Raw genomic sequence first — 18,943 nt, 5'->3', positions numbered from 1 at the left:
CAGATGACATGATACTATACATAGAAAATCCTGAAGATGCCACCAGAAAACTACTAGAGCTAATCAATGAATTTGGTAAAGTTGCAGGATATAAAATTAATGCACAGAAATCTCTTGCATTCCTATATATTAACAATGAAAAATTTGAAAGAAAATTTAAGAAAACAATCCCATTCACCATTACAACAAAAAGAATAAAATACCTAGGAATAAACCTATCTAAGGAGGTAAAAGGCCTGTATTCAGAAAACTGTAACACTGATGAAAGAAATCAAAGATGACAAAAACAGATGGAGAGATATAGCATGTTCTTGGATTGGAAGAATCAATATTGTGAAAATTTGACTGTACTACTAAAAGCAATCCACAGATTCAGTGCAATCCCTATCAAAATACCAATGGTATTTTTCACAGAAGTAGAACAAAAAATCTTACAATTTGTATGGAAACAAAAGACCCCGAATAGCCAAAGTGATCTTGAGAAAAAAAACCGGAGCTGGAGGAATCAAACTCCCTGACTTCAGACTATACTACAAAGCTACAGTAATCAAGACAATATGGTACTGGCACAAAAACAGAAACATAGATCAATGGAACTGCATAGAAATCCCAGAGATAAACCCACGCACCTATGGTCAACTTATCTCTGACAAAGGAGGCAAGGATATACAATGGAGAAAAAGACAGTCTCTTCAATAAGTGACACTGGGAAAGCTGGACAGCTACATGTAAAACAATGAAATTAGAACACTCCACTAACACCATACACAAAAATAAACTCAAAATGGATTAAAACTTAAATGTAAGACCAGGCACTATAAAACTCTTAGAGGAAAACGTGGGAAGAACACTCTGACATAAATCACAGCAAGATCTTTTTTGACCCACCTCCCAGAGTAATGGAAATAAAAACAAAAATAAACAAATGGGATATAATGAAACTTAAATTTTTTGCACTGCAAATGAAACTATAAACAAGATAAAAAGACAGCGCTCAGAATGGGAGAAAATATTTGCAAACAAATCAACAGACAAAGGATTAATCTCCAAAATATATAAAGAGTTCATGCAGCTCAACATGAAAAAAATAAACAACTGAATCCAAAAATGGGTGGAAGACCTAAATAGACATTTCTCCAAATAAGACATACAGATGGCCAAGAGGCAATAAAAAGCTGCTCACCATCACTCATTATTAGAGAAATGCAAATCAAAGCTACAATGAGGTAACGCCTCACACTAGTTAGAATCGACATCATCACAAAATCTACAAACAGTAAATGCTGGAGAGGGTGTGGAGAAAAGGGAACCCTCTTGCACTGTTGGTGGGAATGTAAATTGATACAGCCACTATGGAGAACAGTGTGGAGGTTCCTTAAAAAACTAAAAATAGAATTACTATATTACCCAGCAATCCTACTACTAGGCATATACCCAGAGAAAACTGTAATTCAAAAAGACACATGCACCCAAGTGTTCATTGCAGCACTATTTATAATGGCCAGGTCATGGACGCACCTAAATGCCCATCGATAGACAAATGGATAAAGAAGATATGGTACGTATATACAATGAAATATTACTCAGCCATAAAAAGAATGAAATTGGGTAATTTGTAGAGACGTGGATGGACCTGCACACTGTCATACAGAGTGAAGTAAGTCAGAAAGAGAAAAACAAATATTATATATTAACGAATATATGTGGAATCTAGAAAAATGATACAGATAAAGAGTTTGCAATGCAGAAATAGAGACACAGATATAGAGAACAAATGTATGGACACCAAGGGGGGAAAGTGGGGGGGGCGGTGGTGGGGTGAATTGGAAGATTGTGTTTGACATACATACACTAATATGTATAAAATAGATAACTGTATAAAATAAATGTATAAAATAGATAATAAGAGCATGATATATAGCACAGGGAACTCCACTTCACTGTACAGTAGAAAGTAACACAACATTGTAAAACAACTATACGCCCCTGAAAAAATTATTCACATTCATGTTACAAAATTACAACAGTATACAGGAGTGTAAAATAAAGAGTAAAAAGTCTCCCTTTACCACCCTCCTACATATCCACTACCCAGAGGTAACTAGAGAAAGTTACATGTGTACTTTCCAGAAATTTTCAATTTATACTTTTATTTCTGTAGAATAATATATATAGTTCAAAGAATCACAAATGGTATTTTACTGTGTAAATACATATATGGTATATAGTGTAAACATATACTATGTATATTTAATATATGTTGAAACTACAGAGTTCCATATCAACCTGCACATCAGTATTTACAGATGTCTAAGTTTTTTAACTGTTTTATAGTATCACATTGAATGAGTTTTTCCTAATATCTCAATTGCTGGATACTTGTTTCTTATTCATCTTTTTAATATTATTACCAACAGTGCTACTGTAAAGATTTTCACTACTTGTGAAAAATAATTTTAGTTAAATCCTTTAAAGTGGAATTGTTTAGTCAAAGGGTATATATACTTTTTATTATAAATATATGCCAAATTGCTCTTCAAGAAAGTTGCGCCTCTACTAGTAGTATATAAAAGTGTCATTTTTCACACTCTGTGTGACTTAGCTATTATCATACTTTAAAATCTTTGACATTCTGATGAGTGAAAAATGCTATCTTGTCATTTTAATTTGCTTATCCTAATTATATGTGACATTAATCATGTGCTTATTGGACATTTTTTTCTTATATGAGCTTCATAGTCAGTTCGTTTTTCTATGAGCTTCATAGTCAGTTCGTTTAGCCAGTATTCTTTGGATTATTCATCTTTTCCATGTCAATTTGTAAAACCTCATTATACTTGAGAGAATTTTGACCTTTATCTCTTAAATGTTTTGCAGATATTTTCTCAGAATTATTCTTTTTATTTGCGACATTGTTTACTGTATTTTTGTTATATGGTCAACATATTTTAAAATGAAAAAATACTGAACAAGTATTGGCTTTCCTATCCTTGACTCAAATTATTTTCTTCATAGCTTGAAAATATTATCTTATAAAGTGCTTAAACTATTAACATTTAAGACATATCAACAAAAACTTTATTTCAATTAACTAATTTATACGGTAAATTAAAATTTTCTTTTATTCTGATTCTACCTTTAAAACGACCACTAACTATATTTCATTTTCACATACGTTATGCTATTAGGAAAAATATTTCTATTTTCAGTGTTCTACGCAAGAGTTCTTCCTGATTGTCAAAACCCTGTATCACCTGAAGTCAGAATTTCAAGCACTAATACCTGCTGTTAATTCCCATGTTCAGTCAGAGTTGCTCCAGACATTTATTTCAGAAATTCCTGAACTCCTCAGTCCAGTGGAGCATTACTTAAAGATTCTCAATGAACAAGCTGCCAAGTAAGTAGCAGACCCTTAGTTCTTCCTTTCTAGCAGTGAAAGTAATGTATTTGCCATTTGATGTGTGGATACTTAAGCTTCTATAGAAGTAATGATAGAAGTTGCATGTAAAACTAGAAATGTGATCGGATACTAAAGGCTCTATATTACAGCTGGAAATAACACTTAGTGTTTAGGCAGTTCCGTCATACAGAACAAATGTGGTACTTCTCCAGGTATCAGGTGATGAAAAGGTAAAGTCCAGGCCGAGCAAGTACTAGCAGTTTATTAATCCAAAACTAGATGGCAGATGGCATCTTGTGCTTATTTGCTAGATATCCAGAGATCCTCTGCTTTATATTCAGAAACTGTGGAAGGAAAGTTATCCTCTAAGGAGTAGTCGTTTTACAATTTATCCCACAAAGAACTCTATGTATAAGAAAAAAGATTTGGCAATATTTACATTAGTGTTTATTTTCTGAATATACAACATGAAATGTTGAATTTCATGTCTTGGTTTCACCATGGCAATCATGAACTTGCAAAATGAAAATAATGTTAGGGTAATTTTGTCTGTCTTCAAAGAAATTAAGAAACTCACCCATAAGTATTTAGTGGAAGAGCTGGAATTAAAATCTTGTTCTCCTGACTTCCTACCCTTTGGTCTTTCATTATGTTTTGAAAAATAATTGTTAATTGGTATAAGTAATATGCTTTAATATATGTATTTGCATTTTCTCATTTTTTTTAGGATTGGGGATAAAACCGAATTATTCAAAGACCTTTCTCACTTCCCTTTAATAAAAAAGAGGAAGGACGAAATTCAGGAAGTTACTGACAAGATCCAAACACATTTGCAAGAAATACGAAAAATACTAAAAAATCCTTCTGCACAATATGTGACAGTATCAGGACAGGAGGTAGTATCAAACATACTTTTCTTTTACATTAGTTTTTCTCAATTGGAAAGGATATTTTAAAATGTAAATAAAAATCTGAGGGTAGATGAAAGTATTATTGTTTTCTTTTTTTTTCAGATTTTCTGTTTTGTTTCTTGGAAATATATTGTAATAGCTTGTTTTGATAAGAATTTTCTTTTAATAACAGTATTTGGTTTGCTTATTTACTTTAGTCTTGGTAAAACCATGGAACTTAATGTTACATGTGTTTTAATATTATCTATTGAAATTGTAGAGAACCTTGACTATTGTAAATAATAACTTTCAAGACTTCATTTGCTCTAAATCCGGGAGAGAGAAGTTAGTCTTTTTCTCCCGGCCTGCAGATGATGAAATGATACAAACCACCTAATGCAGTGAATAACCTACACTAATTGGATCACAAAGTGATTAAATGGCAGGGGTTCCTTTTGAAGCAGTATAGCTGCTAAAAAACTGAAAAAAAAACTATAGCAAAAACCTACATTTAGTGGATCTTCCATAAGATTATGGTGCTGTCTAGAATGTGTTTTTTGGTATGTGTATTTCTGTTAAAAGTTTGATATTAGTATCTGAAAGAGAACCAGGAATAAGTACGCTTTTTAAAGTGTACTTATATCTGTCGGTCCTATTCTGAGTCTTGCTACTTCTACATGTTATGTTTAATAAAATATAAAGATTCCAACTGAGGGAATCTGAAAAATTCCAACTGAGGGAATCTGAAAAAATCCAACTGAGGGAATCTGAAAAATTCCAACTGAGGGAATCTAAAAAATTAGTAAAATAGCAAATAAGGGAATTTGTGAATAATTTCTATAGGATGAACATTTTATTCAGAATTTTTAAAAATAGATATTTTTCTAGTGGGGAAAAGTGTAATTTCAAATGTTTTTAAAATATTTGCACTGCTTTATCTATTTAGCCAAGTGTTGATTTGTTTGATTACTTGAAATAAGAAATTCTACAGTAAATTATAATCTTTATTAAAATGTTTATTAATGTAACAGACCAGTGATTAAGTCAGCCTGTCTTCTAGACAAAATTAAGATATTATATGAAGGCAGACATTTCATAATGCATTCCACATAGAGCTCTATATAACAGAAAAATGACTTCACCCTACATATACTTCTCATTCTTCCCCTGAACAGGCAAATACCAAATACTTAATTGTATCTCTTGGTTTCACTATATAATTATGACCTTGCAAACTGACAAGTGATCTCAGTGCCACTGTTCTGTTCTATTTGTTGAAAATGAGATGATCAAAATTGCTTGATACATTAATAAAAGATGTTTAGTAGAAAAGCGGTTACCTGGTATTACAGTGGGGAAAGATGCCATTTCTACCACTTACATGCTACATGACCATGGAAGAGTCACCCCTGTAGTGAGACTACTGTGAAGACCAATTGAGTTAAAATACATGAAAGTATTTTCTAATTGGAAAGCACTATGCACGTATTATTCATATAATACTAATAATAGTAATATAGTTACCATTTGTCAAGCACTTGTTAATGTTCAGAATGGTGCTAAGTGCTTTGCATATATTATTAATCCTTGTAACAACACAAAAAGGGATTATTCCAGTTTTGCAGGAAAGAAAACTGAGACTTGGCATAGTATAGTGAGATAAGTTACCCAAGTTAGAAGCTCATTTCCAGCCCAGGTCTGCCTCCAATCTTTATACCATGTCGTTATTTCACTCAACTCACAAATATTAATACAAGGGATTATCAACATCATAGATTTTATTTGATAAAATCCAGACATTTTAGAGCTCATACTATTCAGACTTAAATAAAGCTCAAGGCTTTGGAAGACAGCCATGGATTCATTTGGCAGTTTTAAAGTAAAAATGGGGAAAACTGATTAGGAATTCATAAGGGATAGTAGATTAGTTATTTTGTATCAGTATAGCATTGACATTTAAGAAAAAGCGCAGAGTGGAGATTAAGTAATTGGATTACAAAGGATTAACAAGGAAGGTAAATTATCTTATTATTTTTAACCTTTACTAAGTTAAGGTGATAAGTTTGAGGCAAGAAATTTCTTAGTTTTTAACAATAGGATGGATTCTTGTTGTTGTTTTTTTTTAATCTGTAGAATCTTAATAGTACATCAATACAGAATCACTTTTATAACATTTTTTGGGAATTAGTGATTCTGTTCATTCGAACACCAAATGATAGTCAGCATTGTTATCAAATTCTGTTTAAATATTTGTACTGAAGTTATAAGCAAATTTAGAGATACTCAAAGGAATAAGAACAGACTCCATCAAATATGATTACCTCTGAGAAGTGAAGGAGGAAAGAAGGAAAACCCTTGTTTTATATATATGTGCTTCTTATTTTATACCCTTCGGTTCTGTCTGAAATTTTATTTCCATACATATAACTTTGTAATATATTTTTAAAAACCTGTTATAGCAGCCCTATGTGGTACATGGATCTTTTTAATATTAGTAAAAATAGACTGTCAAGTCAGTGTTACTTTTGGCACCATTCATTTTTTTCACCTTTGTTCCCAGTTTTTACGCGTTAGAATACTAAGCCTTATTGACTATGGTGAATTATTGTGTCTGACTCGGAGAGTATTGGTTTAGAAAATAGTGAAAGAAAGAAAATCCTGGAAAGAAAATAATGAAAGCAGAAATTTACATAGCTTTACATAGTTAGTTCATTGCTTCTGTGGCAGTCTCTTTCATGTTTTATGTGTGGAGAGAATTGTTTCTTAACCTTGAATCAGATATGGAATAGGCATGGGATGATATTTAGACTTGAGGCAGTATTGATTAGTAGTTTTCTTAAGGAAAAGGAAAGAAATATTAGTGGAAAATCTGTAGAAACAATTTTATTAATTTGCAGCATATCCAAATATCTGCTTAGCAGGTTTAAGACGTGGAAAGCAATCTCTGTTATATTTTACATCTAAATAAAAAATATTTGCAAATTCCTAAGACATAGTGGGAAAGAAAGTGGGGAGAATAGGAATGGGTGAAGTGTGGCCTTGGAGAAAACGGAGAGTTTCTGGAGTGTGATAAGAATTTCAGCAAACTTAACAATGATGCCAGTCCAGTGATTCCACGGGCTGTAGATTGAGTAACAATATCTGACATTTAACCAGGACAGAACTGGATCCCAGCAGAAGAATATGAGTGTTTGTTACAATGAATCTGGACAGACTTCTAGCATCCGCACCTGAGAAACACAGTCACGAACTATAGAGTGAGGGAAGTTGCTATGAGAACTCTCTAAGATTTCTGAAATATATGTTAATTTCCAATTTTTGTTAGTTTCCTTTTCTTTAGTAATAAAGTCTCTAAACAAAAGGCCTGTCTTCTCATTCTTAGAATGTTCATGAAATAGAAAATTTCCTATTCCATAGCTAGTGTAGAACAGAAAAAAATTTGCTAGTTGAAGACAATTCTGAGGAGAAACACAGGCTGAAAAGATGACACACAGGACCAGCACCTGAGGAAGTGACCCCAGGGGTTTAACAAGCAGGAGGTCCACGTAGCTTTCCTGATTCTCACTCTGTTTTCCATCCTGTATTGGCTCTATAAGTGGCTTGCTTGAGGAGCTGTGGTCCTTAGAATGGACCCTGGATACTTACAGATTGAACAGTTATGGTCCAAACTATTCCCAAGGTGCTCCAAAGGGCTGTGACCAGTGGCAGTTGGTAATGAGTATAAGGCATGGATCTGAATCCAGAGCTGCCATGCTGCAGAGTTATGGTGAATAACTTAAGTACACTATCCTAGCTGGCTGCCCAGAGACCTCACTGAGGCAGTTGTAGCTTCTTTTCAAAATTTCCACCATCTTTAGGCAGTAATTCCTATGGAGCTCTGTGTTACACATGTCCTTCCCAAATATTAGTGATCTAACGTGGTCCTCAATTTTGCTGTTTGCCTTTGACATAGCTCCTCCCACAATTAATTTTTAAAAAGACCAATATGTTTTCTCATAGAACATTTCAAAATAATATTTAAGCAGAATTTTTTAGCCTACTCTTAAAGTGATTTCTCATCAGTGATATTTATTTTGTGAATTTTTTTCCTTAGTTACTTTTTTTTTTAGCCAAAGGGACTTTTAAAGACTCTTCAGTCTTAACTCTTTAACTGGATATACCAGATTTGAAATTGTATTAATTTCCTCTATAAAAGAGGACATCATTAGTTATAAAATCTTTGCTAAGGATGAAAATTCTTAAAATTAACCGTTAATTCCTATTATAATTAATGTAAAAGCTACAATGTTTCTATTAATAGAAAAGTAAACTCAAAAGCCAGGCTGATACTGTTTTTTTTTTTGGCTGTGTTGGGTCTTAGTTGCAGTTGCAGCATGCGGGCTCTTTGTTGTGGTGTGTGGGTTTCTCTCTAGTTTTGGAGCGTGGGTTTTCTCTCTCTAGCTGTGGCATGCGGGCTCCAGAGTGCATGAGCTCTGAAGTTTGCAGTGTGCAGGCTCTAGTTGAAGCACACGAGCTCAGTAGTTGTTGCGCACGGGCTTAGTTGCCCCGCGGCATTTGGGATCTTAGTTCCCTGACCAGGGATCGAACCTGCATCCCCTGCATTAGAAGGCAAACTCTCCACCACTGGACCACCAGGGAAGTCCCAGGCTGATACTATTAATAATATGCCTATTATAAATACCTGAAATGTTGTAAAACATGTGACAAAGTTCCTGTAGCCATCTCAAAATTAGTGGCCGCCACAGAGCTTCTGGGTCCCATCCCATACAAAATAAGTGTATTTTTTATTTGTTTATTTATTTAAATAAAACATTAAGTTTCATTGCAATAATACAGGAAAGTGAACAGGAAGAAGAGATGATATATAACTAGTACTAAAAATGGAAGGTGTGATTGAAGTAGTGATTTCATTTACTTCCTGGATGATTTCAGAAAAGCTTGTAGAGTACAGTTGGATCTATAAAGATATGGTTCATATAAATGAAAACTTAAAGAAGACACTCGTGAAGAAATCTATTCCTCCCTTAATTGCTGAGGAAGTTAAGTGCTTTGTCTGAGTTTACTTTTAGAGGACTTAGGTTTCTTGGATAAAAACTATTACGATGAATCCTCTTCTGTTCAGAATTAGGGACTGACCATATCTCAAGCTGATATAACATCTAATAATCAAATATTTTAAAATTTTATGTACTTAGAAATTCAGTCTTATTACTGAGTAATAGAATTCTTAAGATAAGTGGGTAGTAATAAATGAAAAAGGTCATTAAAGAAAAATCACCATTCGTAGTATGAACATAACAGTGTTACAAACATTAAAGCGCCAAGTTATATCCTTTATCACAAACTTTTTGCTGAATACAAATTGTACTTTATCCCAAGTATTGAAACCCTAATTAATAATATTTGGTTGTGCGGACACATGTGAACTCTCCCAATAACAATACTGGATTTATTTTGAATGTTTAGATTAATATTTGCTAGACTATTATAGCACAGTTTTTTTTTTGAATTACAATCATTACATTTATTTTCAGCTATTATAGAACAATTTTGAGGAAGATTTAAAAGATTTAAAAATATAATGGTTAATCATTTAAATATCTAACCTTTATTTGTATTTATTTTAGTTTATGATTGAGGTAAAGAATTCTGCTGTATCTTGTATACCAACTGATTGGGTTAAGGTTGGAAGGTAAGTTTAAAAATACATGTTTTTTCTTATTAACGTGAATTATGACATGTGTTTACCTGCATGCTTCTGGTATGTTAATAACCACATCCTTGACATTAAAAGCAATTTTGGCACTTCAGTTTCTTTATGGAACTTTAACTAGATAAATAATTATCTTAAACTCTTTTTATCCTGGATTTTAAAACATTGTTTCCAAAGGGTATCTTATTTGTGTACACTTTTCTTGTTTTGTGAACTACTGTTTTATTCTTATACCTCAGAGAACACTTTAAACACATGGAAAAAGAAAGTTGCAGAACCTTCAGTTATAAGATTAATTTGGTTGCTTGAACTTCTTGATGAATGCTATACCTGACATTTCTTTTAAGAAGCTGACATTTCATTTTGTGCCTCACTGAGCTTGCTTTCCATGGCACATAGTTATAATAGCTCTTTACATGTTCTTTTTTTTTTTTAAGTTATATCATGAATTGATGAAAATAATCAGAAACAAAATTAGAGAACCGCGTTGAGACCCTGCCTTTTCTCCTTGGTTAGGCATTAATCCCCAAGAGGGGACTCTTTTAAAGAAGTGGTTTTATCGAAGTGTATTTCCTCTTGTGAGTAGCATCGTTTGTGAAATATTTATTACTACTGTTAATATGTTTGCATGAACTTGAGATGAAAATACTACATTTGCCTAAGATAGTAGAAGAGGGACTAGTAGCTGGTGATGGTATGAAGGAACTCTATGTTAAGAATGGAAGGAAATTTTAACATTATTTTGACATGATGTGTGAATGATTATGAATTTTAATTATTATTTTAATTAAAAAAGAAAACTATTTATTATCCATGGCCACTATCAAAGGATCCTGAAGGCACAGTCATGGGTTTCTTTACCCCTGATACCATCCTTTTTTTTCCTATGTTACCAGAAGCTATAATTGAATTTGGGGTATTATTGATTTTAGGGAATGTTTCCTCATTTTGCAGGCATTCTTTATCTGTTTTTGTCCTGTGCTACAGCTAATGAATGGTAATATGCTTTGTGAAGAGAAATTACTAGAAATCATGTTAGTGTATCTAGAACAATCACTAAAATGTCTCACTAAATGAGTTTTGTCAGAAGAGAACTATGATAAATATGTTTGCATAGAAATCTAGATGACATACTTTAAAAGCAATAAGCAAGGCATAAATCAGTGCCAGCGTCTTTTGAACATTTCAATGATGTAAATTGAATAAATAAATAAGACGGTATGGGGGAAGTTTCACTGTTATTTTTTATCTGTTGTTTAGCTATCAGAACCTTGACAGGAATAGGTTAGAATATCAAGTCAGGTTTCTAATGTGAAAGGCTCACTTATAATCCAATAACTTGCCAAATTAAAGGTAATTGTGACAGCATGTTACAGGAGTGAGGGTGCAAACAAAGATCAGGATACACTCTGTCATCACCTGCCTATCACTCAATCTTGACCTTTTCTTCTTAAAGTTCCCATCATAGTAATAGCATCAATAACAGTAATCCCCACCACCATGGGACAACTCCTAACATTGAGTACTAATGACATAGGTACTCTGCTAAGCACTATCTGATCCTCTCAACTGTACCTATAAGGTAGATATTATTATTATCCCTATTTGATAGATGAGGAAGGTTTTTAGTTTAGAGAAAGCCAGTTTTATTGGCCCAAAGTCACATAGCTAGCAAGTAAGTGGCAGAGTTGAAGCCTTGGTCTGGATTCTCTGACTGGGGACCCATAGCATCCCCCATTGTGTTCTGCAGCTTCTTGAGGAAGAAGCAGAGATGATATGCAAGCCCAGAAGAGGAGTACATGATATTTCTTCCCATCCAGGGTCACTGTGAATCTATAGTTAGATCATGAAGAACTCTTCTTTGACTGCTTCCTGAATTAATACATTGCTATTCTTTGTAATGCTTTTTTTTTCACTGAAATACTTTAATCATACAAAAAAGTATAAAATATAAAAAATAATACCACCCTCACCAATATGTCCAACTCCCCGCTTTGTTAGGACTTCCTTTGTTATATTTGCGTCTGATCTTTTTTTAAAAAAGCAAGCATTTTCATTTATTTAAAGAAAAAAGCTCTTTACTTATGAAACAGAAATTCTAAACTTTGACTTTGCCATATGGATATAACTTGAAATGAATTTTAAAAGCTTCCTGAACAAAGTCCTGTGAACTTCAAGTATTTTATTTACAACAAAGATCTTTGGAGTCAGTAAAGTTCAGGATCATAATTGAAGAATGTTCTGTATTTACAGCTATTTACTTTCAACGCTCATCAGAGAACAATAACTACTTTAGTTTTCTGAAGTGATGGCATTACTGATTTCTTAGTAACCTTGATTTCCTATTTATGTTTTTTCTTCTCTTCCAGCACAAAAGCTGTGAGCCGCTTTCACTCTCCTTTTATTGTAGAAAATTACAGACATCTGAATCAGCTCCGGGAGCAGCTAGTCCTTGACTGCAGTGCTGAATGGCTTGATTTTCTAGAGTGAGTTTACAATGAAAAATATAATCTGACTTTTTGCTATGAGAAATAGACCGGAAAATCTTTCCATCAAAAAGAAAAGTAGAGATTACTGCTTGTGACCTGCCATAAAATAGTTGAGTACATGTGTTCTCTGATTTTATTTTTAATCCTTTGAAATGTAAGCTCATTTTAGTCTTTAGTAAGAAACCAAATATACTTTATTGTTACTGTACTAACATTTTGTTGCTAAGAATGTTTAGTAGTGTCACTTTGAAATTCTACCTTGGACTTTGTTTACTTTTCTTATATAAAGGCTTAACATTTTCAGAGTTGGACAAGTATGGGTTAGTTATTTTGTTTTTATCATTGCCATTTAATTTTTTTCTTATATTTTTACATCCTTTACATTTTCCCCCTAACTTTGTAATTTGAAAAATTTTACATCTGTGGGAAAATTGAAATGAAGATCTATATACCCTTCACCTAGGTTTATCAAGTGTTAACATTTTGCTACATTTGTTTTATATCTCTCTCATACACTTTTTTTTCCTGAAACGTTTTAAAGTAAGTTTTAGACAGTGTAATACTTCACACCTAAATACTTAAGCATACATCTTCTAAAAATAAGGACATTTTGCTTTGTAATCTTACATCATACCTAAGAAAAATTAATATTAATTTAAGAAATATTAAATTGCCTCAATTCCCCCTCCCCCCATATTTAATTTTTTAATTTTTTTATTGAAGTAGAGTTGATTTACAATGCTGTGCCAATCTCTGCTTTACAGCAAAGTGACTCAGTTATACACATATAGACCTTCTTTTTTCATATTCTTTTCCATTATGATTTATCACAGGATATTGAATATAGTTCTCTGTGCTATACAGTAGAACGTTGTTGTTTATCCATGCTGTATATAATAGTTTACATCTGCTAATCCCACACTCCTAGTCCTTTCCTCCCCCACCTCCCTCCACCTTGGCAACAAGTCTGTTCTCTATGTCTGAGTCCTCCTCCCCCCATATTTAACAAAAACTTTCACATGTTGCATTTGGTTATTATGTTTCTTTAGTGTATTTGAATCTAGAATAGGCCCCTACCTTTTTGGATTTTTATGAGATTTTTTTTTTTTTTTGAAGAGTCCTGCCTTTGTCTTAAAGAATGTCTCATTCTGGATTTATTAATAGTCACGTGCTCATATTTAATTTAATTTGCTCGTGTGCTGGTAAATGGTTAACAGCCAACTCTCTGGAAGAGTAGTAGTGTGTGTTTGATTTCTGTTGTGTCACTACTCCCACCTGGACTGATTGCAATCTCCTGCTGGACTGGATTGGGAAGAGATGTGCACAGCTGAGTTTCAAGAGTCAATGGGAGCTGGCTCCAGACCACCACACATCTAAGCACTTTATATATGTTGGCTCATTATTCCTCACAAGAACCCTATTAGTGAAATACTGTTATCATCCCCAATTTACAAATGGATAAAGTGAGATGCAGAAATGAAAAATAAGTTGCTCACAACAAGGGTAAGGATTGGAGCCCAGATGCAACCCAGGGTATCTGGTGGTAGGGTGTGTGCCCCTTACCATCAGGCTGTAGAGCCCACCCATGGTGAATCTATCCATGGGCATCAGTCTAAACAGAAATCTTTCTCTTTAAAAACTTGAACAGTATTCAGTGAAGTCTTCAGGGAGCTTTACTCCATTTAAATTAACCAATCTGACAAGTGGAAAAAAAGGAACAAAAAAGATAATATGTGAGTTTTTAAAAGGTAATAAATTGGTACCGTCTCTTGTTGCCCAGCAAAGTTTTGAATTATAGCATCAGAAAGAGATTTTGTTACCGACCAGGGTTTTTGGCCTCCTTAATCAATAGAAATTGATCAGAGGCCAGACAAGAAGTTCAGGCAAGGCTTTATTGGGGCCCCTGCTGCAGCAGGGGGGAATGAGAACAAGCAACAGGTTCCCTTGCTCGCTCAGGGGGGCCAAGCTCGTTCCTTATACGGGGTGAGGGTAGGGGTGTGGCCAGGGGTCAGGCCGGAGGGGTGGCTTAGGTGGCTTGCCCACCCCTTAGGTGATGTTGTGAGCTGGGGGCGTGTGCAGCGCCCTGCTTTTGCTCCTGACCCCGTGCTTTTGCTTGGGGCTCTTCAAAAGTGACAGCTGGGTTTTTTGGTCTCTTTGTATCTTTTGTCCAGAATTTGCCCCAACTGGGCATGTGAGCAGTTAGTTTTGGTCCCATATAGTTCCTTTGTATTTTGTTGCTCGAGGAGAGGTTTGTCCAGGTGTATATCTTTAGAGAAGTGTGTGTGTGGGGGTGGGTGGGGGCGTGTGTATCGTCTCAAATATTAAGTGATTAATTCTGGATGATGAGGTTACTGGAAATTTAAGGTACTTTGCAGATACATGATATCAAAAGTTTCTATAATATACATATATTACTTTCAAAATGAGAAAAATATGTTAAATTTTTTATCTTAAAAAAGAGTATTGGCTGAAATTTAGCTACAGCATTTGCAACTAGAGCCCCAACTTGAGAATAGCATTGATTGTTATGGCATACTGTTTACTGAGGTGCCAGATGGTGTGAATATAATGTCATTTCAGAAATGATTAACCTCATTGAACGTGACACCAGAGGATTGAATACCAGCTATACAAAGTGTTTTTGTCTCTTACTGAGATACTAACGGTTGTCCATTAGTCACATTACTTTTTATCAAAATATCGTAAGAAATCAAGGCTGTAACAAAGTCTGTGAATAGAAGCCTCTCTCAAAAAACTGTCTCTTCTTTTGTGTTCTAGAAGATGGGCTGTGGATATTGAATAATCTCAACTGCAAATTCTTTAAAAATTGAATTATAATACCTCTCACACAGTCATTTGATTATTTTAGAAATTCATTTGCAAATAAAAATAAAATATCCTCCTTTTTTATTAACTTCAGATATCATTGAGCAACATTTGATAGTAAACATATGATGGTAAACTGTCATAACAGCTTTAGAACACAAGTGTCTTAATCTTCTTGCCATGGACCCAGCAATATCTTTTGACCAGAAATTAAATCACAGTGTTTAGGTGAAGTTGTTTGGTGGCCTAGTGATAAAGTTGCACGTTGTTATGACATAAACCCAGTCTATCAGATTGTTATCTGAACTGCCCATTTTTCAGCTTGTCATTTTTCTAAGTATGAATGATCTCTTTGAAATTTGGCGAAGTGTAGCAAATAGACAAAGACTGAGAAGTCAAACAAGGCTTCTTAAGAATTATGAAGTTATGATGGTGATGTTTAAGGTTTATGATAGTTTAAAAATTTTTTTTCACATGCCGTATTTATACAATTGACATGAAAAAGAACATTGTCGTCCGTATCAAAATAATTACCTTCTCTCTCCTGCCTTTTTTGTTGTTAAACTGAAATGGTACTGACTGAGAGTTATGTTACTCATTTCAATCCCGGAAGTTAGAAGGTCATCAGGGACAGTTACCCTCAACCTAAGGCTGTTGGGTAGTGGCAAATTAGGATTTTAGTAGCCTGGACAGGACTTGAGAAGAATGGAGTGACAGTAGGAAAAAATTGGCTGCTTTTTTTTTTTTTTTTTTTTTTAAGTGCCACAGGTACTTTGACACTCAGATCCAGAGAGGCAAGAGCAGAAACATCAAATGTGGCTGCTCTCTGGCAAAAGAGAGAGTGCCAGGATAGGAAGACCGGATGGGTCAGTAATTAGAATTAGGGACAGAATCAGCCACAGTCCAAGGGATAGATGAGTGGTCAGATCTAAAATTGAAGCCAGACCAGAAATGACAAGGCCTGATCACTGGGCAACCACTCAGGGGTGTTACATCTGTGCATCACGTGGCATCTTCAAAACTGAGGTTTTTTTGTTTGTTTGTTTGTTTTTTGCGGTATGTGGGCCTCTCACTGCTGTGGCCTCTCCCGTTGTGGAGCAGAGGCTCCGGACGTGCAGGCTCAGCGGCCATGGCTCACGGGCCCAGCTGCTCTGCAGCATGTGGGATATTCCTGGACCTGGGCACGAACCCATGTCCCCTGCTTCGGCAGGTGGACTCTCAACCACTGCACCACCAGGGAAGCCCAAGAGTCATTTTTAAGGTGAAAACTTGGTGCTCCTGTCTGATGGCAGGGGCCAGTCTCCTTTGTGCTTGGGATTTTGCACAGACTCCTAATACTGTTAGTGGGATTCATGTTGTTTGTTTTGATTAACTTTAATTCAGGGAGAAATTGATAAATTGTATTCATTATGCTCCATCTACTCAAAGAAGTTTAAAATATACTGTAATGTAAAGATATATTTTTCAGTTCACAAATTTTTCAATTCACAAAGTTAATGCAGAAATAAAACTGGATATTTAACGTGTTGTTTCTAGTATCTGAAAAAGTCATTTACATAGAATAGTCTAATATTAATAAAAAATCAGAAATTACAGATTCTAAAAGATCAATACAGTATTATAGTAATAACTAATCACATAGTAGCTTAATCTGGATGTCATTTTCAAGCTAGGAAGCACTCTAAAAACCTTTGGATTTAAGAAGCAAACAGACTAAATCTCTGAGTTTCTGAAACCCATAGTACAATACAGAAATATTTTTTAAGAGAAGCATTCAGCATAACAGTCATCACTTTTGTGGGGACCTTCTTTAAAAGGGTATAAGGGACTCCTGTGACAAGAGAAAATGGGATAATCTAAGCAAAAAAAAAAAAAAAAAAAACAAAGAGAAGGAAACCTCCTGGATACATTCCTATATTTTTTCTTGAATAAGTCTTTCAGTAAAGTCTTTTAAGCTTTTAGATCACCAGCTACTTAATTGGCCAAAGATTTGAGTCAATGGCAGACCTATCGAAAAACAAGTCTAAGATTTAATTTCTATATGAATTATTAATAAGACAACTGACGGTTACTGAAAAAAAGTACCTTTCTTCTTGCTTGCCTTCTATGAAATTTATTACAGTGTCAACTCTGGGCTAGATGTTAAATAAGTACATCAGATGGATTTGGGCTCTACCATCGAGAAGTTTCCAGTCAATGTGAGAGAAAGATAATAAGACTGTTATTCCTAGTTTGGATGATGCTGTGAAGGAGAAGCACAAAGGGAGGCTGACCCATTTGGCTAGTTCATGACATTATTTAAGCTAAATGAAAATGATCACTACATTAGTGTTCATTAGGTCTGAGTTGAAGTGTCATGGTCAGATGAAATGTGCAATAAGGTATTAATAGTAGACATCTTTTGTATAGAAACTTTTAAATATATATATTTCTTTCCAAGTGAAAGAAAAAGAAGCCTCAATCAAGTTATTAAACAGAAAAGTAGTTCACTGTAATTTCCACCTTTCTTAACTGCTAGGTATGCCTGGTTATTTTGTTTATGCTCATCTAAGCTAACAAAGTGATTACTTATTGTGCAGCTTTTACAGGTCTAAGAAATCAGTTTGCTCACCTTGTTGTTGTTGTTTCTGTAGGAACTTCAGTGAACATTATCACTCCTTGTGTAAAGCAGTACATCACCTAGCAACTGTTGACTGCATTTTCTCCTTGGCCAAGGTCGCTAAGCAAGGAGATTACTGCAGGTAATGCGTTTTTTCATTTCTCCCCTTTTCCAGTGCTTTAGAACAGATAGAATTATTCAATTAATTTCAGTGTTTTTATTGTAAGGTATTAAAATTACTCAAATATGTTGAACTCTTGGTAAAGCTGAATGTCATACACATATAGCTTGATTTAAAATTAAGAAATTCCTTTCTTGCTGTACCATTGAGTGCAGTGAAAGCAGATATTCACTATAACTAGAGGGGAATGTTACATATTTCAATTTTTAGGTTTATGTGGGTGACATTTTCATAAAGGAGCAATCCTTTCATTTGTTAGCATTCACTGGAACACTTTATGATATGTTTAACTTTATAATTATAAAAGTCTCATTTAAATATCATCTAAATCAGATATGGGGGAGAGTTAAGGTATGATTCATTTTGAGGCAAATTGCACTCAGTTGCTCTTCCTGAAGTCCAAATCTTAAGCATCAGCTAAATCTTTGACTCAGTGCTCTATCCTCTAGGCCCACTGGGGCACAAGGGTCCTGCTTTCCTGACCCACTGGGGTGGCAGTCCTGTTCCTGTAGATTTGCTTGGCAAAGGTTGGGCCCCTAGGGCTCCAGGCCACCCAGCTGCCACAGTGGCTCTGTGCCTGGGCCCTGCCCATGAGGTAGGTCTCTTTGGTGGCCCCACTTCTGCTGGTGCTCTGTGCCTGAGCTCACTCTGGCAGCTGCCCCAGACCAGAATTTTGCACTGGTGGCTCTCTGTGACTCCTGTGGGCATTGCCCTGTCGGGGGCTCTCTGGGGTCTCTTTTATAAGAATACTAGCCCATTCTTGAGGGTTCTGCCCTTATGACCTAATCATCTCTTAGGGGTATAGTTTTGAATACCAGCCTGGTTTTTGACAACTGACTTTAAAC

At 34.7% G+C, this 18,943-nt stretch overlaps 1 protein-coding gene across 1 annotated transcript in view; it reads left to right on the top strand.

Annotated features, from left to right (window-relative positions):
- Positions 1–18,943, top strand: part of MSH3 (mutS homolog 3) — a 180,989-nt gene that overhangs the window by 98,014 nt on the left and 64,032 nt on the right. The window contains exons 14-18 of the mRNA XM_060009221.1: positions 3,210–3,397; positions 4,128–4,296; positions 9,918–9,982; positions 12,373–12,489; positions 17,952–18,059. Coding sequence (XP_059865204.1) covers positions 3,210–3,397; positions 4,128–4,296; positions 9,918–9,982; positions 12,373–12,489; positions 17,952–18,059 — 647 coding nt within the window. The remainder of the gene's footprint in view (positions 1–3,209; positions 3,398–4,127; positions 4,297–9,917; positions 9,983–12,372; positions 12,490–17,951; positions 18,060–18,943) is intronic.

This window comes from Delphinus delphis, chromosome 3, assembly GCF_949987515.2.
Source record: "Delphinus delphis chromosome 3, mDelDel1.2, whole genome shotgun sequence".
Lineage (NCBI taxonomy): Eukaryota > Metazoa > Chordata > Mammalia > Artiodactyla > Delphinidae > Delphinus > Delphinus delphis.
The sequence above is the reverse complement of the archived record's forward strand: the minus strand, read 5'-3'. Positions and strand labels throughout refer to the sequence as shown.